At 38.9% G+C, this 19,986-nt stretch overlaps 1 protein-coding gene across 1 annotated transcript in view; it reads right to left on the bottom strand.

Moving 5' to 3' along the window:
- The window catches only part of clstn2a (calsyntenin 2a), a 317,315-nt gene extending 297,813 nt beyond the window's left edge, over positions 1 to 19,502 (bottom strand). The window contains exons 1-2 of the mRNA XM_060833929.1: positions 19,427 to 19,502; positions 14,809 to 14,931 (exon numbers count right to left, since the gene is read on the bottom strand). Of these exons, the coding sequence (XP_060689912.1) occupies positions 14,809 to 14,931; positions 19,427 to 19,502 (199 nt within the window). The remainder of the gene's footprint in view (positions 1 to 14,808; positions 14,932 to 19,426) is intronic.
- Between the last annotated feature and the right edge of the window lie 484 nt (positions 19,503 to 19,986).

Below are 19,986 nucleotides of genomic sequence, written 5' to 3'. Positions count from 1 at the left end.
AATCATGTATAGAAACAGTGTGCTGGAGAGACTCAGCAGGTGTGTCAATATCAAGAGTGACTGGATTTGAAATGTTAACTCTATCTCCACAGATGCTAAAGACCTGTTGAGTTTTTCCAGCAATCTCTACTTTTGTTTACTTGAATTAACCATCATTCAGAATTCTTTGCTTTATTTTATAGTATGGAAAATAAAGAGCATAAGGGCATGTGAAGGGTTAAACATGAGGACTGGTGGAATGTTACAAGGATCCGTGGAATACTACATCAATCGGGTATAGAACAATGGTGATATAATTACTTTAGTTAGGTAGTATAATTAGGTTAGGTACCAACGGCAGCATAATCAGGTTAATCAAAAGAATGTGACATATAGGTAAATGCAAGCATGTTGTAATAGGGTCAACCTCGGGCTGAAGACCATTGTGGCAGATGTAATAGTAAATATCTAATCATAACATAGTAAAGCAAGATTAAGCTTGAAGTAGGAAAAACTATAGTGGAAGAAGTAGAGAGATAACATGAATTAACATTATTGGTTTGTTGTATAACTGCAGAAAGATAGCCCTGACTAACACAATTGGACAAGCTGATAAACTCAAAGAAAGCATGATAACTAAAAGGTATTAAAAAAAACAGACTCCAAGGTTGGGGGACAATCATGAATTTGCTTTCTGGTTGTCACAGCTTTTGTTTGCAAATAAAAGATCATCTTCTTGAAGAGCTCTCTGTGTCTCCTGGTAATTCTCCACAACAATAGCAACAATGCATTATGTATTACGAACCATGCATTCTCTTCCTAACAATATTTAATGACTTCGTCATCACAGCTTTATTAACCATGCCGTACATGCAAGGAAAGCATTTTGGATCTCCCTGATCTGCTGGGTTCAGGAGAAATTCAACGAGTGGGCAGGCTGGATGTTTCCATAACAATAGGCTGGTGGGAATTGACTTCAAACGGCCAGGAATAATCAGGCAAACTCAAATACAATTTCCTTCATGTCAATTATTTTGTTATCAAAAGTGAAATTTTTGAAAATTGAGAAATTATCTACTTCACATCATAATATTCCCGAGGGAGCGAGCATATTTCACAAACATTCACTTGAGGCACTCATTCCTGAATACATTGCTCTACAATTTCTAAACTGGAGAAATGCAATCTAGGAACTTGCTATAAATTTGATTTTTTTACAAAAATGAACAACTTACACTTTATTATGGAAAGAAAAAATCCTCTTAGCCTAAAACAGCAATAAAGTGAAAAGAAACTACTTACAATTACAAGAAAGATCCCTATTCTTTCTTTACTCCAGGTTGCTATTTGTGATTTGATCAAATCCTGCTGTGATTAATGATCAATCTAATTTAGAGTCTGAACACACAACATTTCATGCCCAAAGATCTGATTCTTCCTCAAATCAAGCAGCATTTCAACAGAGTAAAACAGTATTGACAGTAACAGCAGAAAAAAAACATTCCAAGGTCAATAATTGTATCCTCACATGAAACCAGAAAGAGATTGGTGAAATGGAATACATTGAATGGATTGGTGAAAAGTCCCACAATTTACTAATTCCAGCTGCATAATTTATGCACAATTTCACAACTCACTCATGTCTAAATTTTACATTATGCATCCTAATTTTCAGTCTAATACTTTATACCCAATTATGCTATCCCTTCCACAAAATGGTGAAATTCAAAAGTTAACAAAAACTAGAAGTACATCATTTAGGTCTTTAAACAGGTGTCCAAAATTAGTCTTGTAATCATCACTTGCATATAATGTAAAGATCTTGATAGCAACCGAAAATCAAAAACCAAAACAGTTTACATTCATAGTCATGCCTTCTTTTTTAACATGATAATATAATGATCTAAATGGGTAACACAGGAGTGAATTACAAAGATGAAGTGACTGCCTTAAGTGTGGCGACAATTACTTCTAGCAAAAGGGGGAAATTGGGGAAAATCTCTTCATTGGTTGGAGTCATACCTAGCACTAAGGAAAATTGTTGTTGTTAAAGATTATTCATTTCAGTCCTAAAACATCACTGCAGGAAATCCTCAGGGCAGCATCTGAGCTCCAATATATTCAACCACTGCTTTAAGATCTTTATTTGTATCATAAGGTCATGAAGCTGGCTGATGATAGCACAATGTCGAGTACCATTTGCAACTCCGCAGATACTGAAGCAATTCATGTTCCATATGCAGCAACACAGGAATACAATTTAGCTTGAGCTGAGAGGCTGCAGTGACATGAGTGCCACACAAGTGTTGGACAAGGAACAATGCTAACAAGCTAGATGTCAATCAACACTCCCTGACATTTAATGTCATTATCATCCCCTCAAAACAGGGCGGCATGGTGGCACAGTGGTTAGCATTGCTGCCTTACGGCACCAGAGACCCAGGTTCAATTCCCACCTCAGGCAACTGTCTGTGTGGAGTTTGCACATTCTCCCTGTGTCTGCGTAGGTTTCCTCCGGGTACTCTGGTTTCCTCCCACAGTCCAAAAAAATGTGCAGGTTAGGGGAATTGGCCATGCTAAATTTCCCGTAGTGGATCTGGGTGGGTTGCTCTTCGGAGGGTCGGTGTGGACTTGTTGAGCAGAAGGGCCTGTTTCCACACTGTAAGTAATCTAATTTTAAAAACCCACAATATCCATCATGTATCGTCGCAATGATGAACTTGAACAGCTGTGGTGACCAGAGCAGGTAAGAGTTAAATATTCTATGGAAAGTATGATGAACATTTATGTTATTATTTTTACAAACTTAGGTTCAAAATTAGTCATTAAGAGGTTTTAGATTTTGGTGACATGGAGTCATGACTTGTAAGAATAGAGCAGAAATTCATCTCAATCAATGAGCAAAAGATAGTCTTTTCAAGATAGCATTAGATTAGATTACCTACAGATTAGATTACCTACTGTGTGGAAACAGGCCCTTCGGCCCAACAAGTCCACACCGACCCGCCGAAGTGCAACCCACCCAGACCCATTCCCCCACATTTATCCCTTCAACTAACACTACGGGCAATTTAGCGTGGCCAATTCACCTGACCCGCACATCTTTGGACTGGTGGGAGGAAACCGGAGCACCCGGAGGAAACCCACGCAGACACGGGGAGAACGTGCAAACTCCACACAGTCAGTCGCCTGAGGCGGGAATTGAACCCGGGTCTCAAGCGCTGTGAGGCAGCAGTGCTAACCACTGTTGCCACCGTGCCGCCCATTTTTTAAATAATCTGATGCCCATCTAACCTACACTGTTCCAGTATTATCCGTATGTATGTCCAATGCCCATTTAGATTAGATTAGATGACTAGCAAGTGACCCAGGGGATAATTGCTGGGATGTTTATTAAATGCAGCTTTTAGACCGACACCAGAGACAAACAGCCAGAGTTCAGAAGAAAAAGTCCATTCCAGCAGGAGAACAGTTTGGTTTTATGTCTGTGGATGTCTTCAGGCCATCACAGCTAGAAAGAAGGCTTAAGCAGTTTTATTGTCCTCAAAATAGTCGAAGACAAGAAATGTAAGTAAGTTAGCTGGTCATTGAATCTTGGAGAGATATAATAATGGAGAAAGAAGCACATTTGAGAAATGTACGAGAGGTTACCAGAAGGAAACAACTGCAACCATGTCAGATCAAAACAACATTCTACAGTGAAGAGAGCAGTGACACATTATTGGGATTGAGTGTCTGTCAAGTATATTGCTGGAGAAAAAAGGCTCAATCTTTTTGCTGTTACAAAGTCAGCACAGAAATAACCTTTGGATCCATCAAGAACGCATTAACTTACCAATACTAATCCTACTTGTTGGCAATAGGTATTTTTAGTTTGGCCTTTTTCTTTGCTTCCGTGTTAAAAACTTAACTGTTTTATTGTAAATACAAAAATAGCCTCTTGTGAAAATGCTCAGTGAATGGCTGGTTACAGCAACCAAATTGCAAAACTAAAACATGGGCAGAATCTTATAAGGGCCGGAGTGCACAAACTATGGGGAGATTTTTAACAACATTGGATGAGAAATCCAGCAAGGCCCATCTCTCTTCAGTAACATTTCACTGCAACTTTTAATCTTACTACATGCAGGATAGTGTGATTTTCACTGGGCACAGCCAAATCGCCAATTGGTCATTAATTACCTTGTTAATACTACTGCTCACCTTACTAATATTTCGCTTCCCCAGTTCACTAATGTGCCAACCAAGGTATATGTCGAGAAAATCCAATATGAAAATCAGATCAAGTAGCTAGCAACTTCAATTCACCACATGCTCGAAAGGACCTCTATGTTGAGACACAAGACAATAACATCTCCAGGCACACTCATTGGGCACTGGCCCCATGCACCCCACATACACAGATATTGGTATCTTGCATGTGCCAGATTCTAAGAAACCTCATGGTAGATCTCTGATCTGTTTATCAATTCTGTCTTGCTGCTTTGTGCAAACACATAGCCAGGAAGCTTGTCATGATTGACACCAGGCCTCAGTCAAGTCAAGGGAGACAGATACCTCTCAGTAAGTCCAGGGCAGTCTCTGGCCCCAGTTGAAGGGCTTGAACACAGTCAATCAGCTACTTGTGTAGTCAGAGTCAGGATTCTTTCTGCACAAGGGATGAGAAACTGAATTTGGGGCAGTTCAACATCCGTCTGTACTCCCTCTGCCCCACTGTGGGTTGTTTTCCTCCTGGACTGAGACACAGACATGTATTGTGGGAGATGGTAGTAATTAGAGCAGCTGTTATGTTTGGTACATGAGATGTCTCAAGAGAGGGGTGCGGCAGTGCAGGGGTCATGCAGGTTGGCGCTGTCAGGAACTAGGTGGGTGAGAGCCTATGAGGAAAGATGGTGCAGGCAATTGGGAGAGTGGAAGAGCATGAGATTTGGTGGGAGGTGGCTGTCATACAGAGATAGAATGAGTGCAAGGTATGAGATAGAAGATGATGATACTTCTGTTGGGGAGTGCAGTAAAATGTTGACTTCTTTACCGTGATGGGCATTTCTCCATACTGATAGGACTGGACTGAGCTGATTGGAAACCTTAGGTCATGCTGCCATGGTCTGGTGTTGTGGGCTCCTCTGCTGGTCCTGAGGGAAGACCATATCCTGTGTGCATCACCCTAGCCAGCTGAGCTTCCAGGTTCCTGACCACACAGCCCAGTGCTGATTTTCCCTTATCCAAGAATAGCAGCATTCATGTAAAGTCAGTTCTTCTTTCACACAATGGTTGTGCTCTTATGCAACGCCCACATTTTAGAAACTGTGCTTAAAGTGCTGGTGCTCTAATCGTGTTATAGCCAATACACGTTTTAAAAGTTTGCGCTGGAGAAAAAGTGTCCCCAATTTGTCAATCACGCTCCAGTGAATTTGTGTTGAGGAAACGCACGTTATAACAGAAGAACCTGTGTGGCAGCTCTGGATCAATAGTGATTGTCCAGGTGTACAGTAGCCTTTTAAAAATGGCACATGGAAGCAAGTGAATCTGGTCAGTTCTGAACATTCTGGCAGTGACAACTTCTTCTGGGAAAGATTCATGGTAAGTTGAGGGTAGACTCAGACACAAGGGATGCCACAGGGGCAGGGTAAGTACTTATTGAGCTGGGTTTGATAAGTTTTGGTGAGAAATCGCTGGAATCTAACTTGTCCAGTATTTCCATCAGCTATGATCAGAACAGACTGCTGACAGCCTGTTCTCCATATGCAGAGCTACAAGTCAGGAGTGTCGCAGAATACCTTTCATTTGCCTGGATGAAATTCCAACATCAGTCAAGAACTTCAACACCATCCAGCTTGGAAACAAATCACCATTCCTTCACTGTCACTGGGCTAAAATCCTGACACTCCCTTCCTAACAGCACTGCAGATAAACATACAATCCAACCCACCACGGACTACAACTGTTCAAAATGACAGGTCATCACCAAGGTAGTTAAGGGTGGATAATAAATGCTGGACTAGCCAGAGAAAAGTATTTGAACAAAATGCAGAAAGATGTGAGGGTAACTTATGAAAACTTTCTTTTAATATCAGGACGATCAAATGAAACATGTACTTTTGAAGTAAAGCCAGACTGATGCAGGAAATGTTAACACAAATGATTTAGTCATTTTTAGGACCTTAATGTACACAAATATGGTTACTGTATTTCCTCAATCATAAGAATGATTTCACTTTAAAATTCACTGTAAAATTGTGTAAAATGCTGTATAAATGCATATCAGAATTATGATGGAGAAGTATTTTTGTGAAGTCACTAGTATCCAAAATGTTGAAAGGATAAAATAGTGTCTGAGTGTTAGTTTGCATGAATGATAGGTGAAGGAAGATGGTTACCATGGTGCCTCAGGGATATTGTTCTGAAGAAGGATAATAGCCATGACAAGCATTTGGCGAGCTGCACCCGCTTGGATATATAATTCGGAAATTTCCACCATCTGGCTTCTTGCTTAATGAAAGGGGAATTGGAAATAGAGTATGCATGAGTTCAGTTGGGGCTAAAATGAGAAGCAAATACATGGAAATAACTCAATGGTTGTCACTCAATGGTGGGATTCTGAACTTGCCATTGGCTTGAGGGGGAAAGGAAGAAATCAGGAAACACTTTTCCGTCATCGAGAACTTGATATTTTTCATTCTCACACCACATCAGTGAGGGGAAAACTCTACACTATCTTTTAAAGGACTCCATAACCCTGCACATTCTCACATCCTTCACTGGATGGTGGCGAGTTGTTAGAATAAAGCAGAAAAATACATTTAATCACGATGGCCTAGTATGATTTCTGTAAGACTGTGCTGATGGTTTAGGTACAATTCTGCAGATATGGCACAACCAATGCAAAATGTCAGGGAATTTGTTTCAATATTGTATTCGGCAATTGAAGGTACTGCAATCTTTTGAGCATGATTTTAAAAGTGCTTAAGAATGTCAGTACTTTGGCCTTTTGACCAGAGCGGAAAAGCTACAGGGTTTAACTTTTAGAAGGCAAGTTGGAGGTCATCAGAAAGATGGATTGACCTCGGCACAGTTGGATGATGAATATTACAGGGCAGTTGCAGAAGAGCTTCAGTGGATGTGTGAGGACGATGCAAGACGGATGAGCATGGTGAACCATGACAACACATCACCCTGGCAGGAGTAGCTACTAGCAGCAGCAGCTTGAAGCAAATGCCACCTATGAATCCATCCGTATCCCTGGGATGAACTAATCACCTTTGGGATTTTCCACGAATTATGTTCGTTCAAGAAGTTCCAAGCTACAATCTTTGGATACAAGGATACCTTTTGAAAGGGTATGAATATTGTTGTTAGATTTACAAAGGAAGTTCTCATTCTCCAATCTAAATAGAAAAGAATTTTGTATTATTTTTTTAAAATTCAGTGCTTTAAAATTGGGTTACTCTTGGGAATATATGGTTATTGCGTTTACTTTTTTTTGATGAATGATAACCCATTTTCCACTGTATTCCAAGTTTGCTATAAATCTGCACTAAATTAAGAATTATCCCGAAACCAGCAATTTTGAACATGCCATTTTATGTTGCACCTTTCACACAATGGAACATCCCACACCACTTAACGGGAGCAATATAAAACAAAATATGACTGCAAGCCACAAAGGAAGTGTTCGGTGAAATGGTCAAGGAAAGTTTTAAGGAAGTCTTAAAGATGTCAGGCAACATAGAGGCATAGAGGTGTCGGGAGGGAAATGGAATCGAGTCAATTAAAAGCACATTACTGATGATGTGGCAATTGTGATTGGGAATACACCAAAAGGAGCGCACATATTAAAAGATCGTGGTTGGAGGAGATTATAGAGATAGAGAGAGGCAAGGACACAGACGGATTTGTAAACAAGGTAAGCAATTTTGAATCACGATATTGCTTGATTGAGAGCTAACATAGATCTATGAGCACAAAGGGTGAGAGGAGACCAGATCTGACTGATAGTTAATAATAAAATGGACAACAGAGTTTTGGGATGATTACAAGTTTAGGGTGGAAAGAATGCAGCCAGCAATGCTAGCACGAAAGGCAATGAAGGCATGGGTGAGAACTTCATGACAGAAAAGGAAATATATCTAAATCATATCTGATTGCACTGGTTTATGACAAATTCTCGGCTTACTAATACACAAGTGAGTGTAAGCAGAAACTCAGGAAAAAGAAAGAATATCCAAGCATTTTGCAGTGTTCAGATCTAAATTGGGTCAGATGCATCATAGAACATAGAACATTACAGCGCAGCACAGGCCATTCGGCCCTCGATGTTGCACCAAACTGTGAAACCAATCCAAAACCCATCTAAACTACACTATTTCATTTTCATCCAAATGTTTATCCAATGACCATTTAAATGCCCTTAACGTTGGAGAATCTACTGTTGTAGCTGGCAGTGTGTCCCATGTCCCTACTACTATTCTGAGTAAAGAAACTACCTCTGGCATCTGTCTTATATCTATAACACCTCAATTTAAAGCTATGTCCTCTCATACTAGCCATCGCCATCTGAGGAAAAAGGCTCTCATTGTCCATCCTATCTAACCCTCTGATTATCTTATATATTGCAATTAGGTCACCTCTCAACCTTCTTCTCTCTAATGAAAACAGCCTCAAGTCCCTCAGCCTTTCCTCATAAGACTTTCCCTCCATACCAGGCAACATCCAAGTAAATCTCCTCTGAGATTTCCAAAGTTCTTCCTATAATGCGGCAACCAGAACTGTACGTAACACTCCAAGTACAGCCGCACCCGGGTTTTGAACAGCTGCAGCATGAGCACATGGTTCCAAAACTCAATCCCTCTACCAATAATAGCTAACATACCGTATGCCTTCTTAACAACCCCATCAACCTGGGTGGCAACTTTCAAGGATCTATGTACCTGGACACTGAGATCTCTCCGCACATCTACACTATCAAGAATCTTACCATTAGCCCAATATTCTTTATTCCTGTTGCTCCTTCCAAAGGGAATCACCTCACACTTTTGGCATTAAACTCCATTTGCCACCTCTCAGCCCAACTCTGCAGCTTACCTATGTCCCTCTGTAACTTGCAACATTCTTCAGCACTATCCACAACTCTACCGACCTAATTGTCATCTGCAAATTTACTAACCCATCCTTCTATGCCCTCATCCAAGTCATTTATAAAAATGACAAACATTTTTATGTTTACCTGTGGAGTCTATTCACCAGAAATAAATAGCAATAAATAGTGATGCTGGTTAAGTACAGAAATCTATCCTGTCAATCTGGGTCTAAAAGAAAGGTAAATTGTGGGGATTTTGTTTACTTTTATAAAATCTTTAACTTTTATAGTGGACCCAAAACAGATCCTTGCGATACACCACTAATAACTGAACCCCAGGATGAACATTTCCCAACAATCACCACCCTCTGCCTTCTTTCAGCTAGCCAACTTCTGATCCAAACCACTAAATCACCCTCAATCCCATGCCTCCGTATTTTGTGCACTAGCCTACCATGGAGAACCTCATCAAATGCCTTACCAAAATCCATATAAACAACATCAACTGCTTTACCCTCATCCACCTGTTTGGTCACTATCTCAAAGAACTCAATAAGGTTCATGAAGTATGACCTACTCTTCACAAAACCTTGTTGACTGTCCCTAATCAACTTATTCCTCTCTGGATGATTATAAATCCTATGTCTTACAACATTTTCCACCACTTTACCGACAACCAAAGTAAGGCTCATTGGTCTATAATTACCAGAGTTGTCTCTACTCCCCTTCTTGAACAAGGTCACAACATTTATGTAATATATAGATTGTAGGTAAATAGATGGTGACATCTTGCAAAATGTCCATATTACAGAAGAGGAAATGCTGGATGTCTTGAAACGGGTAAAGGTGGATAAATTCCCAGGACCTGATCAGGTGTATCCTAGAACTCTGTGGGAAGCTAGAGATATTTGTATCAACGATAGTCACAGGTGAAGTGCCGGAAGACTGGAGGTTGGCTAATGTGGTGCCACTGTTTAACAAAAGATGGTAAGGACAAGCCAGGGAACTATAGGCCAGTGAGCCTGGCGTCAGTGGTGGGCAAGTTGTTGGAGGGAATCCTGAGGGACAGGATGTACATGTATTTGGAAAGGCAAGGACTGATTAGGGATAGTCAACATGGCTGTGTCCATGTGAAATCATGTCTCACAAACTTGATTGAGTTTTTTGAGAAAGTAACAAAGAGGATTGAATGGGGCAGAGCAGTGGATGTGATCTATATGGACTTCAGTAAGGCGTTTGACAAGGCTCCCCATGGGAGACTGATTAGCAAGGTTAGATCTCACGGAATACAGGGAGAACTAGCCATACGTATACAGAACTGGGTCAAAGGTGGAAGACAGAGGGTGGTGGTGGAGGGTTGTTTTTCAGACTGGAGGTCTGTGACCAGTGGAGTGCCACAAGGATTGGTGCTGGGTCCTCTACTTTTTGTCATTTACATAAATGATTTGGATGCGAGCGTAAGAGGTATAGTTAGTAAGTTTCCAGATGACACCAAAATCGGAGGTGTAGTGGACAGCAAAGAGAGTTACTTCAGATTACAACAGGATCTTGACCAGATGGGCCAATGGGCTGAGAAGTGGCAGATGGAGTTTAATTCAGATAAACGTGAGGTGCTGCATTTTGGGAAAGCAAATCTGAGCAGGACCTATACACTTAATGGTAAGGTCCTAAGGAGTGTTGCTGAACAAAGAGACCCTGGAGTACAGATTCACAGCTCCTTGAAAGTGGAGTTGCAGGTAGATAGGTTGGGAAGAAGGCGTTTGGTATGCTTTCCTTTATTGGTCAGTGTATTGAGTACAGGAGTTGGGAGGTCATGTTGTGGCTGTAGAGGGAATTGGTTAGGCCACTGTTGCAATATTGCATGCAATTCTGGTCTCCTTCCTATCGGAAAGATGTTGTGAAACTTGAAAGGGTTCAGAATAGATTTACAAGGATGTTGCCAGGGTTGGAGGATTTGAGCTGTAGGGAGAGGCTGAACAGGCTGGGGCTGTTTTCTCTGGAAAGTCGGAGGCTGAGGGGTGACCTTATAGAGGTTTACAAAATTATGAGGGGCATGGATAGGGTAAATAGGCAAAGACTTTTCCCTGGGGTTGGGGAGGCCAGAACTAGAGGGCATAGGTTTAGGGTGTGAGAGGAAAGATATAAAAGAGACCCACGGGGGAACATGTTCACACAGAGGGTGGTACGTGTATGGAACGAGCTGCCAGAGGAAGTGGTGGAGGCTAGTACAATTACAACATTTAAAAGCCATTTGGATGGTTATATGAATAGGAGGGGTTTGGAGGGATATGGGCCGGGTGCTGGCAGGTGGGACAAGATTGAGTTAGGATATCTGGTTGGCATGGATGGATTGGACTGAAGGCTGTGTTTCCATGCTGTACATCTCTGTGATTCTATGACTCTATTTGCTATCCTCCAGTCTTCTGACACTATTTCTGTAGACAATGATGACATAAAGGATAAAGCCAATGGCTCTGCAATCTCCTCCCTGGCTTCCCAGAGTATCCGAGGATAAGTCCCATCCAGCGTAGGGGACTTACCTATTTTCACACTTTCCAGTATTACTAACACCTTCCCTCCTTGCAAACATCAATCCTGTCTCGTCTATTAGCCTGTATCACAGTATCATCTATGTCAAATGAGCAAGTCTACTCACATTTCTTGTATACATCGATAGTAATACATGTTACTAGAGTCGAACTGCATAATGAATTTCATTTTGTCACAATACTTCGAACGAAATTCTGCATTTAAGTATTATTGAGGAAAGGAGATCAATTGTCGGCAACACAGTAATATCATTCTTGAAGGGTTTGTTTCAGTCCAGTGCTGTGTGAAATAACATGGATCAAGTGTTAAGAAATCCATTGACCTAAATTATTTCCAAGATTTTCAACTCCTTAAATTAACCTTCTCTATCCATCCTCTACCCAGCCCAAGCCTACCTGTTATTTTTTCTCTAGCATGTGGCAACTTGTGTTTGAGATTAAATTTCACAGACCATAACATATTTTTACTATTCACACAAAAAAGGAGTATTCTTCACATTTGAGCTCCAAACAAATTTTCTCCAAAAGTAAACTCTGACTTGAGGATATTTGCATAACGTAACTTGAAGAGCTGCACAAGTTGCATTGATACACTGATGATTTCTTTTGAATATTATAAAATCATGCAATGATTTATAATTACCTTAATATAACTAGTGAAAATTATTGCATTTTTATTATTAGTTTAAGTTAAAGGTGGATTTATTTCCATAGTTTTAAAGATGCCCTACCAACAGAAATATACATTTAATTTAATGTGCAAACACAAGAGCAATCTTTGTGAGTTCTGCTATACCTCACATCAGTAGCTTCCTAGAAACCAAGCTCCATGATTCCGAGCCATTACAAAAGTTAAAGACTTTGTAAAAGTAAACAAAATCCTCACAATTTACCTTTCTTTTAGACCAGATTGACAGCACGTACAGAATAGATTTCTGTACTTAACCAGCATCACTATTTATTGCTATTTATTCCAGGTAAATAGACGCCACAGGTAAACCATTATGAACTGTCGACATATAAGGTCACTACTTAAAACTCTAATCCCCCTACACATCCAAACACAGATATTGACAGGAAAAATATCATGGGTGTTATAGACAAAGAGAAACATGGGGGATCAGTGTAGTATTCTCTGTTCTGCAGAGATGGTTTGGACTGATCAGAACACTGCTTCTCAGTCTTCCTTTCTTCTGCTTCCACACGTTTGTCAGAACCAGAGTCTGGCTCACACTTATAAGAGATCTTTGACTTATTAATTAAAAGTCAGAGCTTGCAACAACTAAAGGAAAAATACACTGGCCTGCTTCAGGCCTCAAGTGTGTTTTGCTGTAGAGAACAGCTGGTCAGCTATTCATCTGACCATCTGACAGCTGACCATCCTGAGCTGGTCAGGATCTGATTGCTTCTCTCATTATGTTGTTCAAGTCTTTGTTAGTGATAACCGATAACTGGTTCACAATCCAATCAGGATTGTTGCTAGTTGAATCTCCACTTGTACACATTTTTTGGTTCTAACTCATCTACAAACTACACTTCAACTACTACTGGAGCCAGCAGTTCTGTAAACAGAGTGTGCCAGGTTACTTGCTTTCAGATCTTTCAGCAATCCTTCACTTTAAAACAGCTCTTTATCCATTTCATAATTAAAAATGCAGAAAAATAGGATGAGCAGGGCCTTCACAGTTAGAAATGTTAATCTAAATCCTTAAATCATTTTTATTAAATTATAATATATAAGGCGAATGCATTAAACTACACAAAATCTTTCGCATATTAACTCACAAAAAGCATGGCCAAAGTTATTTCACTTTAGACACAAAAACTTTGGCCTCAGGTCTTTCCATGATACAGTCGCTTTGCATAATGCTGATTGTGCCACAAATATAGATTAAGTCCTCCAGACAATAACAGGGTTGGTGAAACAAGTGGAACACAACAGAAATCTGAATTAATAGATCCAGCAGGTAAAGAGTCAGTCAGAAAAGGCAACAGTATGCTAAGTTGTGAAACATTAACTCGACAACCTTTCAACATATTGGAGACAAAAGTAGCGAGCAGTGCGGGGGTGTGAAAAGTATTTGCGTAGCTATGACTAAATTGGCACACACTCAGGTTGACTTGACTTCAGGTCAGATTTTCAAAGCCTCCAACAAATTATGAGAGGTTGGATAATAAATTCAAACTATGCAACATTTTTTTTTGAAAACCAAAGAACATTAAAATGGGGATTCCCTAAATTATCCCTGGGAAAGTTATTTCAAGCTTAATTAGCTGAAACTACTGGATAATAAACATACTTCAACATTCTCAAATTTTAATTATCTCTTAACAAAATGCTAAAATATACTGTTACACAAATGTTAACCCACAGCATTAGAACCAGCATGACTTGAATTCATTAACGATTCAGGGCCACAAATCTGTAGCTGAATAGATATTATCCTATTAATTAAATGTATCTGACAGGTCATAACATGAGACCAAAGACTAAGAAATACCTTGAAACTATTGATATCAACAGCACTAGACTAATTACATTCAGAGACCTTAGCTATATTCGGTCATTAGGAATCAACTAGTTGTGTAAGACTAATCTATTTTAATGATTCCAAAGCCAAGGGTATTAGTGAGCCTTGTAATGGTGTAAATTATTATTGATGACATCAATAATAGTGCAATTATTCTTGCTATTTTCATACAGCTGTCAAATTAGAATCAGATAGCTATCCCTTTCAATGGCAACCTGATCAATTCAAATCGAGTTTCTCTCCAAATGCACTTCATAAACCTGCACACCTTTTATTTTAATAGCTACACTAATAGTCTTGTAGCCACAATTGCAAATTACAGGTCACCAACCACAAATAAAGTGCATTCATTGGCATGTACGTAGGTACACATGTCCCACAACTAAGGACACAGAATGGATTCCAAGTACGTTTAAAAAAAACTATTACTTTTTGCTCACTTTCTCTGCACCCCACCAACCAAGTTGCTGCTAGAAAATCTGCAAATCTATTTGCTTCTTTCAAACTCAAGGTCGAAATGTTCCAGAGATATAGAATTGAGCATTGCAAGATGTCAAAGAATCTGTGCAATAGTTATCAACCAGTAGTACATCGTTTCACAGACACAATGAAATATAACAAGAGCAGTAATAAGGTTCAGTTCTTCAAGATGACAAATGATGCTTCAACTCACCTGCATAGCGCACAGGTGCATCCTTATCCAGTGCAACCAGGGGTGGATCCAAAAAAACGGTATCATTGTTCTCTGTTATTGTACCGTGGTAGGATGTCTCAATCCACGGCTTGTGCTTGTTTACTACAAACAAAAATGATGCAATTAGACAAGTGTGAAACAGACTGTGCCAATACAGATACATTTCAAATAAATCATACTGAATAAATGCTTCCAAATCCTGAATGATTGTACCAGCCAGGAGTATTGGATTCACAAAGTAATTGACTACATGTCAATGAAAAATATTTATTTTGTTTTCTGCTCAAGCTGTACATTTCTTCCACTGTCCCATATTCTGCTCTTTTGATTTCTAATTTTAAGGGCCCTACACTAAACTACTTGCTTCATTATTCTGCGATACTGACTCTGCCATTGTCATTAGCAATGGCACTGAAAATAGCTTTACAGCAGATTAATACTCTGCTGGTCAATTCTGTTACACTGCACATTTTCTCTGCCTGATGATTCTGCTTGTGATGAGGATTTACACTAAGTGAGTGTGTCATCGAAAATTGAAAGCAGAATTTAATAACCAGAATTCAACAAAGCTCCTTCTAAACCATCTTTCTTTCACGTTAAGGGCAACAAATGCATCAGAACATCATCTACAAGTCTCCCTCTCTGTCATGCACTGTCCAACTTGAACATATATGCTAATTTGTTCACTGCTGCAGGATCAAAATCCTGGAAGGCCTTGTCTGACAGCACTGTACATATACCACATAAACAGCTTCATTCCCAAGCAGCGGGTTTCCATTATCACCTTCTCAAGGGTCATCAGGAATGAGCAACTAGTAACCTTGCCAGTGATGCCCACATCCCATGAAAGAATATTAAAAAGAAATCAGATGCTTCATACAAACTGACTTAGAAATTCACCTAATTTGAAATCTGCTAATACTACTAAAGTGATTCTCTGTAGCGTACTTTGGATCTCAAGTCTACAGTACATTACTAGGATACACCATTTTGCCATCTATTGCTTTGAGGCCATTGTAATTACTGCTGATGCATTATTGCTGAACAAACTTTGCAAGAGATTCTCTTGAATGGATAGTAATAATGTAACTTCAGTTCATTGCAATTGCTGCCAAATTCCCAATAATTTCTTAGGCCTGCTCGAAATAGATTTATGATACATGCAATATATAATCTTCAGACCCTTGTTACATCAGTTGCAAATATACTTCAACCTGAAAACTCAAATTACAAGTTTAGCCAGAATTTAACAATTTAGGTTGACTTTGGGTCACACTTTTGACAAAACAACGTTGTTCTGCTTGGAATTAATACTAACAGTAAAATTTTCAAAAGACAGGAATTAATCCTCCTGCATTCTAGAAGCCACAAAACCATTGAGAAGTCCTATCAATTTAATTGTCAAATGCAAATAACTGCATGGTACATCAATAAATTCAGAAAGAGAGATAAATATTAATGGGCCATCTCTTGTTTGATTGGGATTGGTTGTACAAAACATCATGTAATTATTAAAGAGTGATAAATATCCAGATGTTGTTACAGATTACTAATGTTGGTTTGATAATTGACTTCAGTTCCCTATTCATTAACCTCATTAGTGAATTAATTAACACATTGCCATTGTGAGGTCAACTAATAAACTGATATAAATGCAGGATGCCTGCAACAATAATACCATCTGGCACAATACTGAACCTGGGCACTACACTGTCAATTGTATCAATGGCATGTTTTGACCCAGTTAAGTTAATATCCTGAACATGTAGAATTGGTCGACACTTTCCATATCAAATTAGAACGGTGATTTATTTTTTCCATGTTTTGTTCTCCACCTCTCCCTCGAGGAATATTAATGACTGTGCAAGAATTCACAAAAATGATGACTCCCCAAATAAAACTCTACCCACGTGGTCATTCTTCAACTACGTACTGATGAGTTACTTATCAAACCCAGTTCTGTTGTACCATTCATCTTGCAGTTCAAGTAAAATTTGATTCAGTCAGCAGTGGATGCAGTTTTGTGATTTTATTTTTGCTTTACGTTCATTTATTAAAGCTTTCAATGCAAAAAGAGGAATGAATACAGGACAGTTCAGTCCATCCACAGAATGCTGTGTGCAGGTTCAGCTGTGAGTCAGGCCCTTTAAAAGGATTCAACTGCTGTCTTTCTGGTAAAGGTTCTGTGACGCATAACCGACAGCACTTCATAACATTCAATATTGACATTTCACTTTTTTTGTCAATTAATTAAATCAGGATTTTTTTCATTTGAATTTTAAAAGCTTTCAGCCCACTCATACAAGATCAATAGACCTACTAATCTATGATTGAAGATACTGCTGTAATGATAAATAGATGATTGGTGAAGCATGTAATAATCCTGTTGTTTGCGATTCAATATCATTTTTCCTGAAATGACTTCCACGAGCAGTGCTGGGGCATAGTTTACGAATGATACATCGAATGAGATGTGGTCTGCTGGGAATTAGACTTCCAAATTGCATCCCACAAATAGATGAAAGTTATCACTCCTGCCTTACTGATCCAATACATACATGCATAATGAAATATACCTGTGACACCTCAAAAAATTTCAATCCTGCACAAAATAATAAAACTTTATTAAACGCTGCAACGGATGAGATCTGGATCAATGTCAAGAGGCAATAACAATGACTATTACTTCCATGTAATTGCGCATAGCTCCACCTCACTTTTAAGATGAAGCAGGTGATTAATTCAGAGGACTATATGGTTGATGAACAAGGTGGGTATGTCAATACGATTACATTATAATTGAAAAGGGAGAGTTTGTTCATGGTCACACACTATATAAAATCAGTATTTAGGGATACCTTTGAGCCAGAAGGACTGGGTTCAAATCCCACCTGCTCCAGAGGTGTGTCATAACATGTCTAAACAGGTTGCTACAAAAGTACCTATTTTTCTTAAATCAGAATAGCTTTTCTACAAAGGTTATATATCAAGATTAGGAAATAGATTGCTTATGTTAATTAAAACAAGCCACTAATTGTATGTTTGGCACCAATAAATAGAATTAAAAGTGGCAATCACATTAGGAGACAAATATTACCACTGCCTGTCAAAAAAAAACCTCCTTTTGAGCACCAATTAAATTTTAGAGAACTGACAAAATCAGTTGAATTTGAGCAAATGGAATTACTAAGACGATATTAGTCAGAGTAAGCCTCAATACCTCCATTGCTGAAGAACTACCTTGGATAATATGCTTCTTAATCTGTCATGTGGACATGAAAAATTTAATGGTGTTTAATGGATACCTCAAAGTGAATTACAGGGCATTAATCCTGTCAACTTCAGATAATATCATGAGCCCTGATAGTCAAGCTTCAGCTGTTTATAATCCTCTCAACCAAAAAAATTGAATTATTGCCTTCAACTCACTTTGTGACAGCAGTTAAGGATAAGAGGAGTCAATCTGACTTTGTTTTAAAACTGCTAAAACAAAATCATTTTAACAAAGATTTTTAAATTGGTCAAATCTAAAGTTTAATAACAAAGAGTTACATCGCGACAAATGACATCAGCACCCATAGCTTGAAGAGCCGGAAAATGTGGAAGATGACTTTATTCTCGAGCTTCTCATTGTTATAAACATACCTTTTCTGGATTATCCAGCGGGGAAAGCATTCAACCCCTCCCTAACCAAAAGGATGATCAACGACTGCTGTCTACACTCTGTTAAAAATAGCTACAGAGATTGAGGATAATTACTTGATTTCAAAATGTATGATCCTAAAGCCTACTGAACCAAATGACATCAAGACAGGTTAATAAGCTCATCTGAGATTCTTACAACTTGAATATAAGTAATTTTATTGAGCAATACATTGAAAACCTGGCATTCTTTAAAAGGATTATTTAAATATGTGTTTCCAAATTAAGCATTGGTAGATCTGAATTTTCTACTGAGCTGAACTGGAAGAATTGTCATCTTTGTTATCTTCTCTTCTGCCATTTATCCCCAAAATTCAGTTTCTTCAAAACAAACTCACATCACATTTCAGTTGGTGCCATGTTTTATCTTGAAAACTGTCTCATCCCATAGTTACAATAGTCACTCTGCATGTGGAACATACTGTTTAAAATCCTTTTCTGGTCATGTCAGAAAAACATGAGGGTGTGCAGTTCCCCTTCCCTAACGAGATGATAAAAGCTCCACCACAGTCTGATAGACTAATGGGCTTTCATTTCACCTGCATGGTCTTTCCAAGGACATTGCCATCAGTCTCCAAGAATACAAATGAAGTGACAGCCTCAGCACCTTGCTTTAATTTGCAAACAACAGCAATCCACAGCTTATGAAACGTTTTCAATACAAAAGCACTGCCCAGTATGTTACTGGCCAAAATGGAATAGAAAGATCTCAATTCAATGAACAGGTATTTCGTTCATTAGAGGTACTTATATTTCAACCTCTAAGGTCTGTCCCCAACAATTGTAAAGGGAGTACAATTCTGCACCTGTAATCGAGCAATCTCTACAGAAATGAAATGAGAATTACACAACTTAAATGCTTCGTGTTACATCTCATGGCTGATACATAACAAACCTTTACGAGGCCTACTCATAATATCATCACTGTAGTGCAGCATGTGACCTGATGGTATGAATATCTCAGTCTCCATTTTCATGGGGCCACTCACAGCCAAGGGAAGCATGCAACTATGTGTAACTGAATTGGTCAGTCCAAGCCATTGCACAGCACTGCATGTGACTATAACATATGTAGGTACCAGGAGCTATAATAAATGTCTATTGCATCTTTCAGTCTTACCTTTCCCCAATCCAATTCTTGCTAAGAGAGCCATTGTCTCATTACGTACAAATCCCCTGAAAATAAAAGCTTGTCACTATATCTACAGCAGTTCATGAAGGCAAATCAGATCAAAATATGCACGTCTATCTTTAAACATTAACTGTACCTGAGGACTTTCAGTGGAGATAGTAAAAAGATAAGAATAAAACCACAGTCTCAGGCTTAAAGATTTGCCTTGGATAATCTCCCATGAGTCAGCTTTTAGTCTAATTAAAGAAGTGTACATGTTGCCCAGTATTACATGCCCAAATACAATATTCATCAGATGTTAACTAAATTTCTTCAAATTAATT

The sequence above is a fragment of the Hemiscyllium ocellatum genome, chromosome 13 (genome assembly GCF_020745735.1).
Source record: "Hemiscyllium ocellatum isolate sHemOce1 chromosome 13, sHemOce1.pat.X.cur, whole genome shotgun sequence".
NCBI classification, from domain to species: Eukaryota; Metazoa; Chordata; class Chondrichthyes; order Orectolobiformes; family Hemiscylliidae; genus Hemiscyllium; species Hemiscyllium ocellatum.
This window is presented reverse-complemented; position numbering and strand designations above follow the sequence as displayed.